Genomic DNA, 18,106 nt, shown 5'->3' with positions numbered 1-18,106 from the left:
AAATATGAGGTACGGGCGAAGCTTGTGCCCATCTGACGTGTAACAGAGCATTGCCGTCACTGTAGTTTTACCGTGGACCGATGTCAGCACGCGAACTTGCTTCACCCCCTTCTTCTCGACGGTTGTGGTGCCAGGCATGTCGAAGTAAAGAGGCGTCTGATCGGCATTCTCGATTTGCCCAAGCAGGTAGCCGTTGTTGCGCCGCAAGTTTAGGACGAACCTCTGAAAACTGTGAAGCTTTTCATCGTACTCCTCCGCAAAACTTTTCGCATATGCATGTTCCCCTTCAAAGGGAAAAGCCTTTCCTCTTCATAAAGTTAGTTAGCCAGCACCTGCTCGCTTTAAACTGGCTCCCCATTAGACCTTTTTCTAAGACTAATTGCATAGCCCGCACTTGGAGCAGTTCTGTCGTCACGGGCCGCTGTGCCGCTCGCTGCTCAAGCACATACTTGCCGAGCAGCTCTTTAATTTGCGGAAACCGACCCTGTTGTGGTCCACTGAAGCCTTTGCGTGAAGCTTTGCTGTCGACAATCTTCTGCTTTTGTTTCCGCCGGTCCCGCACGCGTGTTTCGGGAACTCCGAACGACCGCGATGCGGCCCGATTTCCGTCAGTTTCTGCACACGCAATGACTTTTCTTTTAAAAGCGGCATCGTGGTGCACTCGAGTTTTTGGAGTCGGCCCTTCCACGCCGTCGATGCTAATGCACTACTAGATGACGAACTCCTCAGCACACGTACGAAGTGCCGCACATGGGAAACACATAGGCAGAAATGGCCGACGCGCCACGCCGACGCACGTAGGGGGCGGCCACGGAGGAAGGAAAGGTTTTTCCTTCCTCCGTGGGGGCGGCCGTTTTGGATTTGCCGATGGCAATAGATTGACCGTAATTTTTTTGTTCGTACTCGATTCTAACGCGCATGCGATTTATGAACTCGCTTAACCGGAAAAAAGGTGCGCGTTAGATTCGAGTAATTACGGTAAGATTCGTGTGTTTTTATGTTTTTTTTTGTTCATATATCAGTTCATTTAGGATATTGGAGTATTGAGAATAATGCAAAACTGAACAACTAATATCAGGGAAATGGAGATTAAGGAAAAATCAACTCCAAAAACACGGAACCCAACTTAAATGTAATGAAAAATAAAGATTATTTGGTAGCAGGCAAGGAGTAAATATTTACCATTTAAGACATCACCATGAATTTACTGGGTTTAAATGTAGTCTCCTACTGTACATTCACTAATGCAATCCTTTCAAGAATTTCTGCATCAAACTGAGTATTCTACTGCTGTCATACTTAAACATAAGAGTTTCTCAGTGGTGAAAATCTTGGAATATTCAGATGGTAGACAGTACTGAAATGACAGAGTCGCGATGGCATAAGTGACATTAAATGACCTTTATCTTTTGATCTACTGGTCCGCTGTGAAGGGCGCAGGATTTCTACTTGGCTCATCTTACATTCTAATGGCTCCATCTGGAACTTACTCTAAGCTAATAACATGTAGATTAATGCTATTGCAATAGCTGAGTAATGAATGTAGATTTTCACCTGAGGTGGTGGCTCCCCTCGGGCAGCAGAGCCCTGAGCCTGCAGCCTCCGAACGTGACAACCCTGGCACAGCAAGTGGCCGTCCAGTGGGTAGCACCGCTTATCCCGCTCATCTGTCAGCTGCAGGTTGCACTCCTAAAATGCCAGTAAACAACAATACACTTAGAATGCAACCAGAAATATTCGGAGAGTAAATATGCACTCCAGTGCAAACTTCCATGTTGAATCATGTCAAACAAAAATGAGAAATAAAGGTATCTTGTAAAGCACAGCGAAGATTTATGCGTTTTGGAAAGAAACTTTATTTCAGTGGGCGCTACCTATTGAACAGTGCTTGTGATGATAGGCATATCAGCAGGGGGGGCATGGGGGCACAAGCTTCCCCACTTTCAACAGTGTTCACTGTTGGTTGCACGCTAGTGAAAACAACAACTAAGGCAAAATTTTCCTTCACCACTGTAATCGCCCAATCATAATGTTACGAGAAAAAGAAAATAGTACGAGGCAAAGGTACAATATGCAGTGATAATTTTCCATCATTCCAGCAGTGAATATTTTCCTTGAAGGCTATTTGCGACGCTTTCCGCCCTGTGCTGTAGCACTGCAGAGCAGGCTAGCGCTGAACAGGGGCCCTATATATTGCATCACTTGTTCATGTTTTCATTCTGCTGTGACTGGCCGATGCAGTTATAGATGGAAACGAACAAACTTTTTATGGACTGGTCAAAGCATTTCAGGAAAATCATTTTCTTTCATCAAAAAGTATTACCATCACCGCTGCTCTGTCGAACCTGCTGTGAGCACATGATTGCGACTAAGCTTTCTAAATATTTTAGGTTTGCCTTACTGGAAGCACCAAAAAAAAATTTCCGCTTTAAGGACCTGGAAAACCAGCGACAACTCGTCACCAGGGCCAAGAGGGCAGCCGAAACCAGAGGGTTCCTTGACTAGAGAACCCTTCCACCTTAGGGTGACACCGGGCCATGCTCGGAACACTGTTTCTAAATAAACGTTTATTTCTCTCTTTTAATCTCCGATAAATCTGATCAGCCTTGCTTATGGCAACTTGGAGAGATAGAGGCAACTTGCAAAGCGACGACAAATAAAGCAGTGTACTCGAGCTCAGTAGAAAGCTAAAATAAGTAGATAGAAATGCTCAAAATACTTTTGGTTCCTCCAGTAGTGCTTCACATTTAAAAACTGAGATCTTTGTGAGCTGTTTTTAGTCATTACAAATTTTATTCAATGATAAAATATTTACAGTTGAGGAGGCTGCCATCAACATGATTGTACTCATGCGGAAAGTTGTGAAGTGATGCATAAAAGCGTCGTGCGTAATATTATTACATGCATCATGCATGAAAGACCTATATGTGTTGTCCCAGTGCATGTTGCTTTAAACTGAGTGTCCTTTTTTTTTTCCTTGTTTTTTATGCTACTGAACAAGTGCTGTGTGTATGAAAACCCAGGTGAAAGAGCGAGCACGAGGTAGAAGTGGTCTCTCTCAGATTATATATATATATATATATATATATATATATATATATATATATATATATATATAGTTGGTACACCACTGCTTGTGATTCTGCAAGATGTTGCTAGCTAGACCGAGAACTTGGTGAATGCTAGAGCCTTGCCTTCGAGAGTAGACCCCGATAGTGTGATGAGGCCACATTTGCATCATCTCCCCTTTTGTTTACCTGGCTTCACTGCTCAGTGGACAACTGTATTGTGCTGCGAGGAAAGGCACATCTACACATGTAACACTTTTTTAATGCCAAATGCAAGTACAATTTTGAAGTGCCAGTTATGGCATAATTAATTAATTTGCTAAATATCAAAGCACCCTCAGCCTGCTCATAAGATAGTATATGCACCTGCGCAGCTGCACACTTTTGTGATGTTGCTGCTGCTCCTGATGATTGATTAAGCCTGAGCACTTTGTAAAGGGTGGGCCTTGAAACCACCCACTCTATCGTGTGATTCTACAATTCTGCCATGTAATTCTATAAATGAAAAAATGACTTCTTACACTTTATGACAACTGTATAGGTTTCTCTCTCTTTCTTCTTCCCCCCCTGAAACAGTTTACACTTTGTGGTATAACACCTCACAGTCATGCTGAAGGCGTGGGCTCAGTTTTAGCAAAGAGCCACGATTCTTATTATTTGCATTCATCATACTGTTTTGATTATGTACAATAATACCACTGATGTCAATGCCAACACCAGAATTTCTATACATGCTCTTTAACACAGTTTTTTGCATAATACCAGTATGCGGACCACAAAAAAAGCAAGAAGACAATGAAAGTAAACGTTTGGTGACATCATGACTGATCTTTTACACTCCCGCAGAAAACATTACAAGTGTTAGTGCCCCCCCCGAAAAAGAAAAATTCTGGCTAAGCCCCTGCCAACAATCTTTTTTATGACTTTGACTGATTCTGGAAAAACTACTGTTTTATAGGAACTACAAAAGCTTTCAGACTAGAGGGACATCTGCTGGAAGGGTGTTTGCACAAGGGGACACGTGACAAGGCAGTGTATCTGTTTTGATAAATGCCCCTCATGGAAAGGGATACATCCCAGCTTCTTTTGGACTGCAAAAACTTGACCCCATGTGCAGGTCTTCAACAATGGCAAACATTGCAAAACATTATGATATCTTATTATTACTTTCAGTGCCAATCACACAAATGTGACATATATGTCATAGCTTCTGCACCACTTGTACGATCTTAAACATATAAAACAACACTTCTTTAAATGGACTTCTCTTTTGCCATTGGCTCTCATATAAAGACTATATAAAAATGTAAAAACACCAAACCAGTCACGGTAATCCTTGCAAAATTTCAATACACTGATTAGAACATTCGATAACTCAATTTGCCTTCAATACTACAGAGAGAGGCAATGACAACACATGATGTCACCAAAGCACAGGAATTTCTGTCAGTATAGCAAGTCGTCTGATTGATGACATAGTAGTTAGTACATAGAGAAGGCTCAAATCCTTCAGCATCAAATAATTGCCACCAAAGGCATGCATGCCGATGAGGGGGAGGGGGGGGGGGGTCAAGAGGCCCCCTACTATCTCACTTACCTACCCAAGGTTACTCTATACTTTTAATTATTCAGACCTGCCCTGACATTGTTTAAAGTGTAGATATATGACCATGCAGGTTTTTGATAATGGCAACAAATGATTTTTGATGTAGCATCCGCAGAACAGTGTACTGTAACCCCAAAAAACTAGGAAGCAATATCAGAATAATGCTATGTGTCTACATTCGCTTCATTTTCATTTCTGCAAAAACAAGTGGGCGGCGGTGAACCTTGCCACCACCACCCGCTGCCACTACTGCACTAAATTTGCATTTGGCATAGGTGAATAGCACCACAGGAGGAGAAAGATGTAGAAAGTGTGTTTTAATTATAGAAAACTAATAGAACCTTTCTCCTCAAGTATCATATCTAAACTATGGCACAAACCTCTTTAAATCTTGCATGAACATCACTAAATAGAGTAAATTGCTCATTAAAAAAAATTCACTTTACCTCACAAACATAGCAGTCCACATGAAAATCCTTGTCCATTGAAACAACTCTGACAGTTTCATCAGTTCCCTGTAGAAATGAATATCATAAGTCAAAATAGTGCTTTCAGGGAATAGCAAGCAGACAGCTCTCACCTCCACAGGTGTAATTGCCTTCCCACAAGCTGCACACTTCGGCGCAAACATTCTGGAAAAATAGACACAGGTTGAACCATATAAATATATGCAGCAGGAGTGATAAATATGTACATTTCACCAAAGTAACAACCATGACAAGTGAAGAAGAGCTGGTTTTGAAAAGATCCATTCTTAAAAACTGAGCCATCTGCCTGATTGAATGTGGTGCTTCTCAAGGAATATATTTGTAAGAAATGTTTGAAAATAAGCCATGCATAACGATATGAAAAGTAAAAAGTTTACACTCCCTTTCAGCTGTCAACTCGTTGGTTCTAGTCAGATGGGACAATGCGAACAGCAAGGTCCGGCCTATCTAAGAGACCGTGTCTATTTCCTGCAGCACTTTAATAGATACCCTGCCGAGGTTCGCACATCACAAAAGTGACAAAGAATGAGAAAGATGCAGTGACATGACAAGTGAAATTAAGAACTGCTGCTTACTGATTACACATTTCCGGAAGCAAGGGCATACATGCATTTGTGAGCTTTCTCAAAACACTAACTCTATGTCATTATAAAACAATCTTCCAACCGCTCACGTTTCTGGGTCATCACATCTGCCGTAACATAATCGCTTATGTTAGGGAGGAAAAAATGCAGGGACCTTAAAAGGTACCGATAAAATCAAGTGACCAACTATAAGCTAAGTGTATGTAATTAAACATTTTTCTTGCAGGTTCATGGCCACAATGTCTAAAGATAGGTAACATTTTCTTACTGCATTCAAATAGTGTTTCTGTGACACATTACATATATGTTAGTGAACACCGTGTTGAACAGGGCACCTGAGTGAAATCCAGTCAGAGTTTAAAAATGCGACAACACACACGAGGATGACGAGACCAGATGCATGTTGTTGACTATTGCATGGAGTATATCGAACTATACTTGTGTTCTATTAAATATTTTAATTAAGAAATACTGATTGATATTCATTTGAAGCAATAAACTTGGACAAAAATTCCAATCAGGAAGTTGTAGATTAGTTTGCAAAACATCGAAATGGCAGTTCCTAGTATCTATCTATTATTTATTGGCGTTCTTATGTTTACTAGGGAATTCTGCGAAATACAATAATACAACATGACATGGACACTTGTGCACCACGATCACAGTGCTTCCTAATGTTCCATGTATGCTCAAACCTCAATATATCAAACCTAGATATAATCAAATATTGGTTATATCAAAGTAAACAAAGTATGGTCTCACTATAGATATGGTGTTAGGGATATACATTTATAATGAATTTTCAGATATAACAAACCTATTTTCATGTAAGATGCAACTTTGTTATCAAGAGGTGTGAGTGCACAAATAATATGCTTCTCTCATAGCGGCTCATGACAGTGATAAGCAGTTATCATTTGTGCAGCTGAAAGCAACAGATTTGTCATTGTGCATCCACCACCTTCGCCACTGCCATGTTGCTTTTAAGCAGCAGCACACATGACAAGTACTATGAAGCATGAATCGTTAGGAAGCACTGCAATCATGGAGTGCACAGGTGTGCAAGCAGGCATGTCACATGGTATTTTTTAAAATCTTGTGGACAGCTGTACCAAGCAGAAAAACACTTAAACTTTAATAAATAGAAAGACTGTCTGATCAAATGTTTTGGAAACTGATCAATAATATTTAAACTTTTTTCTCCCTTGTTGTTCAAAAAATTTGTAAACTTTGTTTATAAAGAAATTAAGTTGAACACAGCAAAGTGCAACTCACTTCATGCAATAAATAGTCAGCAACATGCATGAAGTCACATCATCCTTGAGTATGTGTGTATATTTTTAAACTCTCGCTAGAATTATCTGAGGCATCTTTTAATCAGTTAAAGCTTGTTCACTTGAATTTCGCAGGACAGGAAGAGACGTATGATTTAAATGCCAAATTATTAAATGTATCAAGAAAATAATAAACTAATGTCTGTTACATCCACAAATTTTCATTTTCTCGATGAATAAGTCAATTCTGTTCTTATTTTGTATAAGAGCAGTGTAAAAGCCACAATTTTCATCATCCTGTGATTTCATTCTCAGTGACTATGTATAATTAGCCTAAAATGAGCTCTGAACTGCTTCCTTATTATGTATTGCCAGAACCACTATGTGCATGTGACAATAGTTCTTACGGAGGTAAAATGACCAAGAACTAATACTTCATCTATCCCTATGCAGCAAACAAGCTTTATGTGAGCATACCACCGTAGCTCAAAGCTTTTAGCTTCCTCTTTGTTTGAGTTTTGAGACAGTGCATGCATTTCATCATTGAAATGATGCTGCTGAGTGCTGGATCCAGACGTGGACAAAACCGTGGTTACTAACTGATGAAAATAGAAATGTGGACAGTACCGTCTCGCTTCGGTTGTCTGTGAACGCCGTTTTCGCTTTTTTGCATCACACATTTGCAATGCATCGCGCTCTCCCAGGATCGTTCGAATGAACCAGGCAGAGGCCAAATGTGACAAAGAACAAGTGCTTCATGTCATCAAACAATGCATATGCTGGCTGGGACAAGAGAACACGTCCAAATCAATGTTGGCCGAATTAATGAGCTTTTACGGTATCTACTTCTTTATTGATGTGATGCATTATACTCAAATACTACTGCAGTGGCTCAATATTTTCACACCGCCTTGCAATGCACTGTTTATCATCAACCATCATGCAGTTTCTATGGAAATAAATAAAGCAATATTAGCATCCCTATTAATATTTCGTAATATGTGCCTCTCTATGAGTGTATCAGCTATACATGCTTTTTAATGCTTTTAAAACGCTATGTGCTCTTATCTCTGTGCTGGAGGTCTGCTAATATGCGAATTTAACATGGGCCTTTAAAAAAGACTTCCATATTTTTCAGTTTAAAATTTAAACTCGAACTATGGATGACATAACATGCACACCTACGGCACCTCATCCTCGAATATGGCCCTATAAATATTAATACAATGTATGATAATGCTGACTATGGTGATGAGGCTCAGGCTTTCAGAGAAGCTGGCTTTCTACAGCGATCAGGCTTTTTTTTTTTTTTTTTAGGGGCGAAGCTCCTTAGGGCGTGGGCTGTGCGTCCCCTGTAGCCTGTATGTAGCCACCTCTAGTTTAGTTCTTGCAGTGTTCACTAGATGGCGGTACCGTCCCCTGTATGTAGCCACCTCTAGTTTAGTTCTTGCAGTGTTCACTAGATGGCGGTACCGTCTCCTGTATGTAGCCACCTCTCGTTTAGTTCTTGTAGTGTTTACTAGATGGTGGTACTTGTAGCTGATGATGAAAAGATGCAAGATGTTATAAACTAGAAAGCGGTACTTGTAGTTGATGAAAGACGCGAGATCTTATAAAATAGGAATGATGTCACATATGGCGCGTATCATTGGTTGAAGGCAATCGTTCGATTTAGTGTGGCGACGTACGCTAGGGGGAGCGTTGTAATAAAATCCGTTCGCTGTTGGCGCGCGCTCGGAGTCGCCGGATGGATAAGGCTGCACAGCGGAGAGAGCGCAAGGCGACAGCAGCGCGCGCTCGCAGACAGAATCTCGATGTGCGAGCGCGCGAGGCAAGGGACATCGCAAGCGATCCATCCTCTAAGAACAAATAAAAGTTGATTTGTGTATATACACACACAGCGTTTCTCACGTCTTTACATGATCATCGACTGGGCGAATTACACGAAAGATTCACAGTTTACCGATGAATCCCTCCGGAGCTTCGCCCATTCATCATCATTCACCCCGTGAATATGCCGTAATTTTTTTAGTGAAGCTGGTGCTAAAATTAAATTTCTTTTTGCAGAAAAATTCTGGCGATGTTGACATTTTAGATGGCTGCGAAAATGCTCAAAGCCTGCGTACTTAGATTTAGGTTGCCCTTAATGAACTTCAGGTGGTCGAAATTTTCGATGCTCTCCACTAAAGTGTCTTTCGATCATATTGTCATTTCGGGACATTACACCCTATAAATTATTATTATTGTTTCTGTAGAAATGACATACCAGATCCATTACTACTATCTGTGTATGTATGATAGCTTACAGTACTCTCAGCTATAAAATATAATAAGAGAAGCAAGAATCACTGCTGAAGTGACAAAGCATTGAGATGGATTACAGAAGCTTTGCAGAACAGTAACAAAATTCTCAACCACGGCTAAAGACTTACTTATTCAATCAACAATTTTATAAAATGCAATTTTATAGAACACTTTCACATTTTAAGATGACTATATTCCCACGTTTCATTTCCCAAGTTTTTGTTATCGTCCCAAAACACCACACGATTCTCAGTGCAAACCGCGCCTGCAGTTTTCAAGAAGGTTCCGGACTGTAGTAGATCATTTCAATAAGATCACGCCCACTGTGCGAACGGTACAGATTGTTCTGGAACCTACGCCACCGTCAGCGATAACGCTAGAACATTAGACGGCAAGAGTATAAATGCCGACGCACTTCGCCGCTTGTCAGTTGTTGATCGAAGGCCGATGCTCCGTTCGCCGCTATCAGTCCGAGACAGCTATCTGTGCAAGACTGCTGCTGTAATTGGACTTTCCGTTTACCGGGCACAGATTCGCCCAAATAAACAGTTAAATCCCAACACGAAGTCTCCTGTCTTCGGCCACGTCACGACCCCGTGACGATATACTTTCACAGGCAGAAGTTAAGGACCACTTTCTATTTAATTTCTTAGAAAGCATCATTTTGTGTAAACATAGACAAGAAATGGGCTTTTCATGTCTTTATGTTTATGCATGTCTAGTAAATGTTTGCACTGCACATACAAACAATAAAATAGTATGAGGAATGGTGTAGTGCAAAACCTACTCAATAATAAGGCACCAGCTAGCATAAGCTCCAAGCTTTTCTATGCAAGAGCAATTAGTCGAATTAGTTTCATTGCTAATAGACACAATAAAATGGCAAAGAACACAATAAAAAAGGAATAAAGAAAAAATGTCATAACACAGAAACTAACTTGTGGTAATCGTTGACGCAATATATTTTGTTGTCCATGTCAATTGTGAATGGGACCCCATCCAAGCATTCATTGCATATGCAACAGCGAAAACAGCCAGGATGATAAGACTTTCCCATGGCTTGCAGAATCTGCAACAAAATTGCACATTTATGTACAATAGAATATCAGTGCTTCTAAAGAAACTTCAGAGAAAAAGAGCTCAACACTTCTGTACCAATGCTCAACAAAACAAAGCACACGCATTTTGTTCCAAGTCAAAGCTTTAAGAGTGAACTTGTCGGCTAGTTGGTTAAACATATCATAGGAAAGCAGCACGGAAGACAAGTCCGGAAAAGGACACATAAAACCACACGCAGCACTATGCGTGGCTGTGCTTGCGCCTTTTTCGTGCTTGTTTTTTGAGCTGCTACAATAAAGCTTTATTACTAAAGGCACATGGTGAGTGTTGCCCTTACCATTTCCATAATCAAGTGTCCACAAACAGCACATTTCTCTGCAGTCTGCTGAAAGCCAGAGTACTGTAAAAGAGGCAGGGAAACAAAAAAATTTACATTCTTTTACCGAATGAAATTTCAACAGCCGAAGCTTCAGCAATGAATGAAGCTCATTTTACTGAATGCAAGGGCACATTGCACAAGAGTATGTATGACTAGGTTGATTTATGGCAGCAGCTAAGTTGTTTGGCTTCCTGTGCTTATCAGGTCACAAAGAGGTGCTTTCAGAGGTCTATTTTAGTCTGCAAGCCATAAAGTTAACACAACGACATGAAGACTGCTGCCACATTGTGCGGTAAAGATACCGGCATGCTAGCCTTGGGTGCAGAGCAGTTGTATGTCACCTTTTAGAAAAAAAACTGTGGTACAGATGGCACCATTCATCCACAGTCATGAAGGAACAAACACAATGAATTTAGAGGACTCATATAGATGTATAATGACTATGCATGTTTCAAGCAAGGATCTCTCTTCATGTGTGAAAGGAATCATGTGCAAGAAATATCATACAGTGCCCTGAAGCAATGAAATAGTCGAGATTTGAATGCATGTCTGAATAGAAAGCTTTTGGAGATTCTTAATACAGCAGAATCTTCTACGTGGCCTCAGGAGACCGCAGAAGTACATTCAGGATAGTGCTGCACCTGTGCACATCTGCGCACACCTGTGCCCTTTTAAAGCTGGTAAGGTATACTAAGCACCATGAAGTATATGTAGTGGCTAGATTTTCCTGTGGTTTGGCCGCAGTTGACAGCTACTGTATTTACCACTCCTCCCTAGTTTCTATTCCACGGAGGCACCAACAAAGTTTGAAACATAGCTCTTACTGCTTCAGTTGGTGGCTCAATAACCCATGGCATGCAAGACAAGCCCAAAATACTAAATGATTCCCTGCAAGCTATTGAAAATTTGGGCTCTACTTATTTTTATCTATGAGGGTGAGTGATGATGCTATGAAGCTGTACTGGCCTGTGCATGGTGTTCATTATAAGACTATCCTGTCTTTGTTTCTTTTAGAGTTTTTGATTACTTTTAAAGATGACTTTCAGGAAAGAAAACAGGTGCAGCACAAGAGATACTCCGAATCCTACATCTTTCTAGGAAAAAAAAAAAACTTGCTTCGGTGGTGCTAGTTATAGAGAGCCATGAAGTTAAAGAATGTTACCTTACATAATCAAGTGTAAAATCGACCAAAGTACACTCAGTACAGTAAAACCTTGTCAATTCAAAGACACTGGGACCGAGAAAAATCTTCAATTAAGTGGGTTTTCAAATTAACAGAACATACAAAGTGTGGAATGCAATACAATTAAAATTATTCAAATTACAAATTAACCAAGGCTGGTCATTTGCTGTGCCAACTAGTTTGTTGCTCCAAGGGTTATCTTCTCCAGCAATACCTGGTTACAGCTTTGCCGCAAACAAGGGAAATTCCGGACCTAACTGCTGTCCCGACATAAAAAAAAAAGTTGCAGCTTTGCCACAAAGCAATGAACGTAATAGCAACAAATTAGAAGGTCACACCAAAAATTGCAAGCAGATGAAAACGTGCCTCGCATTTCTCACTAACAAATGACGCATGAAACATACTCACAGGCACAGATGAACGCAAATAAGGGTCTCGGTTGTTACTTCGCTGGATGAGAAAAGCACGCTCTTTTCGCAAACAGAGACTGTGCAATGAGTGCGTGACCCTTGTGCGCCCGGTAACTATAACAGAATCGTTCCGGCGAAAGCCCAAAGTTTACGATTGTCCCCACCGAGAAATAAGCAAGCACACGCGAGAGCGTCCCCTCTCCGCGAAGCAAAGTACGCGTGGGATATGAAAGCGCACACCACCGCGTCATGATGATCTGGCAACGCGTGCTTATGGTGCCATCTTGCTGGTAATGCTGAAAACACAATAGTAGTTCCACTCAGATGCCCATTGCCAGTGGTAAGTGTTAGAATAGAATAAATAGCCTGCCGTTTGAAGGTTGAAGCAGGTGCTCCTTCGTGGCTCAGTGGTCAACGCTTCACACTTCAGAGGTCAGAGGTTCGATTGCGCGTGCCGGAGTCTTTTTTTCCGGGTTATCTTTGTTTCTTGCACTTTCATATATATGGATATGTATCCATACACGGTGAATGACGACAATGGCGACACCAACGTTAACTCTGGCGGCAAAATTTAGCCGAGAGTGTCCATTTATTGCTATCACAATAAAAAAAAAGTGATCAAATGAAATGAGCGCCTGTGGAAACCAAGACGCAGGCAGCATGTCGCCTACTCCTCGTGCCAGCACGTCATGATGCGACCATTCGATCATTCTTTCTCGTAAAACAAAGAATTCAATAATGGACAGTGTGACGAAATTTGCGATGTGTTTTGGCTGAAAAACATAACCACTTAAACTTTCGACCCGAGTTTTCGCAGTAGGCGTTGCAGGCAAGAACTCTGCCAGCTGTGCAAGTGAGCGAATTGCTCGAGCAACCAGCACTCGAAGGTTCGCATACATTGCAGATTTCCCCAGACTGTCCTTCATTATATTTCTTCAAATTCCCAGAAAGAATGGATAAATCGTGACGCCCTGACGTTGCGAGAAGCATGCAACATGCTGCCCACACGTCACTGCTGTTTTGCAGTGAAGCATGTCTTGCTTTCCACAGGCGCATATTTTGGATCACGAGAGCGTTTTCTTTTATATAGAGGTACTTCAGCTACTACTCAATAGTATCATTAAAATACAATGCCTGGCGACTCCTAAAGGCCACCGTTTCCGTGGATTTGCAGCTAAATTGGGAATTCGCACACTGCACGCAAGGCTTTCGAATTAACCGGACTTGTGCTGACCGCCACTTCAAATTATATGCTCAAACTTACATTACAAAATACGGGACCGAGGAAATGCTTCGAATTAAGTGGGATTCCAAAATAATTAAGTGGGATTTTAAAATAACCAAGTTCAAAAGAACGAAGGTTTACAGTACAGTTTTTTCACATTTTTCATTCAACATGATTCTTTTGTGTATGTGAAAGTACAGTATGTGTTTGTACCTATACAACACTGCATAATAAATACACACATAGAGATGAGGCACTTTGAATCACATATGCTTCCAATGCTTTCATGTAACGTTTTGCCCAGAATTCAGCATTAAAAGCAGTTGGTAAGCATGCAAAAGTCATCAAAAATGCTGAGACAACTTGCTCGGAAATCCATTTTCAGAACTGTTGCCATACAGATTCCCACAGTTAATAATGTTATAACAAACGGGAGGGAAAAATTATACACACCAGGTAGTCTTCTTCACAGTATACCTTTCCATGTACATTATAGAATGCCTTGCCTCTCAGAGCACGCCCTGCAGGTAAAGATTTCAACTTCTGTTAGGAAAAACACTAATTTAGTTAATATACATCGAAGTTCAATCCGTTTCATGCAGCTGCGTTTTTATACTGCGAGGGGAAATTTAGTATGGACACTTGACAAGAACTTCAAGAGCAATAAGCTCCCAGTTTGAATGCCACAAAATTATTCAACATGTGTAATATTTTTAAACATAAACATATAAGTGGCTTCCTCACTATAAGTGGCTTCCTCACTATATTAGCAATGTTGTTTTCTAATTCATCCTAATGTTTTGCATGCAAATTCATAAATAATATTAATCTAAAAAATAATAAGGACACCACAGAAACCAGTGTCGTTGCTTCTATTATTACAATGTCCTGGAAAGAAAGAATGTACCAGACAGACTCTCAAAAGAGCTGCACACCGGCTCTGCAGCTCAAAATGTGGGAAACGAAGAAAAAAATATCGCTGAAAACAAAAACAAAAGAAAAGCAAACTCTCAGTGATGTAGTTTGATGCAGAAAAATATTACAACAGCCAAACTCTATAGGTGACTGCTCTTACCAGCTAGTTAAAATAGGAGGAATCTAACACCTGGCACTGAAGACAATCAGTCCATAAAGTGATGGCAAATGGTGTGTAAGTAATAGTGGCACCAATAACAAAAATCAGTAACCAATTGAAAGGCCTTCATGAATCAATAGATTCACCCTGAAAAGGTTAGCATTTCAATTTGAGGTGAGTGATGAAAAATGACACCAGATTATTGCAAATGTAAAAATTATATCCAATGGCTCTGCTCCATGTAAGAGCCCCAGCTCATCGAAATTTCAAAAAAAATCTGGCACTCACAAGAGCCTGACCAATATAAGTTATCCGTCCATTCAAAGGTTCCAGACTGGCAATGTACACATAAATATTTAACAATACTAATTTCTAGAACAAAAATCTACACAATGCTCAATTGGGCTCTTTAAAAGTGCACTGCACATAGTGGCCAACAGAATCAATACATAATATATATCCATCTCATTTTTAAGGTAAGTGCATGCATATTTGATAAACCGTTCCTCTAATATATCTTTTATTTGGAGCAGAACCTCATGCTGCCCGACAGAAGTATGCTATATTTTCGCACATGAACAGTGTTTAAAGCTGGGAGGTTCTAAACAAATAGCCTGAACCCCCCAAAATTCAATATGCAGTTTGGCAATTTTTGCCTTGTGATCAGAAATACATACATACATCCTCTCCCAACCACAAATGCATGCAAGCACCCCCATATTGAACAAAGCGAGACTTTACGAAGTGCGTAAGAAATCAGGAGACAGAGAGAACACAAGGAGAAAGGCAGGGAGGTTAACCAGGGCTGAGCCTCGGTAGGCTACCCTGCACTGGGGAAGGGGAGAGGGGGAAGGATAGTTATAGAGGAGGAGATAAAAAGTCCCTGACTGGGCCGACGTGTAACAGTTTCACCATCACAAACGATTGCCTGTGTCTTTGAGAAAATGCAACAGTGCTTTTGTTGCCTTTCGGGAATTGGATGGGCAGTGCCATGGTCACAATACTTTCTCGACAGTGAAATCACCTCTGTCCAGTTGATTTAAAACACTGCGCAGTTGGAGCCTCTCGTTTGTGTATGCCGGGCAGTAACATAAGATGTGTTCAAATAGTCTCATCGATGGCACAGTCGTTGCACTCCGTGCTGTTGGCCATCCGTATCTTAAATGAGTAGGCATTGGTGAAGGCGACACCCAGACGCAGACGGCACAACACAGTACCTTCCTCCCTAGAAAGACCAGAGTGTAGCCGCAGTCGTATTGATGGATCGAGAGAATATAGTCGATGATGTGCGAACTGTGATGACTGCCACTTCTGGAGTGTCATGTCCTGCGCCAGCTTACTTAAGTATCTAGCCGAGTCAATCCTAGATAAAGGTACGGACACAGGGTTTGCTTGTACGTGTGCATTTCTGGCTGCTTCATCGGCGAGGTCATTGCCGGAGATACCGCAATGACTTGGTATCCACTGGAACACAACGCTGTGTCCTTGTTCGGTCGCATAGTGCAGCGTTTCTCTGATCTCCCATACCAGTTGTTCGTAGGACCCGCAACGAAGTGCCGACGAAAGACATTATAGAGCCGCCTTGGAGTCACAGAATACTGCCCATCGATTAGCCGGTAAGAAATCGAGATTTGTGTGAAACCATGGAACTAAACATCAGGGCACCTGTTCTAGTGTCCCCGCTGTGTAGCACATAGCATGTAATGTCCAGGCTTCCACAGCCTCAGCCGAAGCTTCAAAGCAAATAAAAGTTAGCACCTGAGAGCTCCTTTAATGAAGAGGATGTGTATTAGATATTAAGAGCAATGCCCAGGAAGTTACAGTAGTTACTCATGAAAGGTATACGGATACAATGCACCGCAACACAGCCTCCTTACCACATGAACAGCAAATGAAGCAGTTAGTGTGGTAGAGGTTGCCCATTGCTTGACAGGCCTGGCCAGCACCCGTCACTTTTTCACCACATGTATGGCAGATACCTGAAAAGAATGAAGACAATAATTTTTATTTGAAGTGAAAAACACTAATAATGCTGCTCACATGGAAGTTGGAAATTGCCCCTGAAAGGGGCAAAGTTTTACAGTGCATAGGCTTACAAACTGTACTGAATCTGAAATAAGAATGAAACAGTCTAGCACAGGTGAGAAAAATAAAAGCTGATGCTCAGAGAGGATATTACTAAATTTGCCCCTATTGGACCAAAATCACACTAATTATGTGGACCACTTATGTGAAAAGTGCTTCAATAGAAAATCAATGAACAATGGTAATTTCAGGTCAGCAAAGAAGTGAAGATAGAGCTATAGTTTTTGCTCTGTTGAGTGCTGTAGACTGCCATTCTGTTTTGACTTCTATGTCAATGCGATTTTCACATTATAATTCATTTCCACTTGACTGGTTACCACTCAGGCTATCACAAAAATGAAATCATGCTGCAGCAACGAATGTAACACTATGGCATGATTTCATTGAGACTGTATTCCCAGCAGGGCTTCTTCTATTATTCTTTTTTTATAGCATTCTCAATTGGACAGGCTACAGTTCGTAGGCAACTGGTGCACAATTTATGGTAGCTACAGACACTTATAGAGATGCTCAGCTCTACTATTGTGCTCCATGGAAAGGGCTTTTTTTTTTTCTTTGAGATATAATAACCAAGCAAAGAGTGAGGGCGAGCGACACTCTATCAAACAGTAAGTGCAAACTGAAAAATGACCTTTTCCCAGAGTGATGTTTACACATCATTAATATACATGATGCCTGAAAGGCCACGAGTAAACTAGGTTAATGATCCAGGCCCTGGGTAATCATCATATAAACAGACAGCTAGAAAGCTGCTACTTTTCTGAGCGTAACAAAAAAAAAATTGCGACTGTCATGAAGTGCTGAAAATATCTTTTTTTTTTCAGTGAGCACGTGATTTCCAAATACAAAAAACAGCTGTCTCAAAAAAAGACTGCATGTAGCAGGTACGACAAACGAAACCAATACTGTAATGAAATATAGCATGCGCGCAGAGCAGCTTCAGTGCAAACTTTTAGGCGTGAAATCGGGGCGGAAGCGTCACGTAAAGTGAGAAAAAGTTGTGGGACGGGAAATGCTGATAATAACAATTGCCGGAAGCGACGCGCAACGAAGGCATGGCTCCTCGGTATCGAGATTACACGTCGCCCGCGGAGGAACTTACGTCACATCCGCTAACCACCTGGTGCGCGCGTCGTCTGCTTGGATGCTGTTTGAAATGAAAATTGTTGGGATTTTACGCCCTGAAACCACGATAGGATTATGATGGACTTCTTAGTAGTGGGCTGCAGAATTTTAGACCACCTGAGTTTTTTTTCAACGTGCACCCAAACTTTTATAAAACGGGCTTCGAGAATTTTTCGCCTCCACTGAAACATGGCTGGGATTCAATCCTGCTTCCTTCGGGTTAGATGCGGTTTGAAAGGCT

At 41.1% G+C, this 18,106-nt stretch overlaps 1 protein-coding gene across 1 annotated transcript in view; it reads right to left on the bottom strand.

Annotated features, from left to right (window-relative positions):
• jub (LIM domain-containing protein jub) overlaps positions 1–18,106 on the bottom strand; it is a 94,234-nt gene that overhangs the window by 16,067 nt on the left and 60,061 nt on the right. Inside the window, exons 2-8 of the mRNA XM_037427662.2 lie at positions 16,533–16,634; positions 14,034–14,101; positions 10,721–10,783; positions 10,263–10,393; positions 5,255–5,306; positions 5,121–5,189; positions 1,555–1,689 (exon numbers count right to left, since the gene is read on the bottom strand). Coding sequence (XP_037283559.1) covers positions 1,555–1,689; positions 5,121–5,189; positions 5,255–5,306; positions 10,263–10,393; positions 10,721–10,783; positions 14,034–14,101; positions 16,533–16,634 — 620 coding nt within the window. The remainder of the gene's footprint in view (positions 1–1,554; positions 1,690–5,120; positions 5,190–5,254; positions 5,307–10,262; positions 10,394–10,720; positions 10,784–14,033; positions 14,102–16,532; positions 16,635–18,106) is intronic.

Source organism: Rhipicephalus microplus, chromosome X (assembly GCF_043290135.1).
Source record: "Rhipicephalus microplus isolate Deutch F79 chromosome X, USDA_Rmic, whole genome shotgun sequence".
NCBI lineage: Eukaryota > Metazoa > Arthropoda > Arachnida > Ixodida > Ixodidae > Rhipicephalus > Rhipicephalus microplus.
Note: the sequence above shows the minus strand (reverse complement) of the source record. Positions and strands in the feature narration are given on the sequence as shown.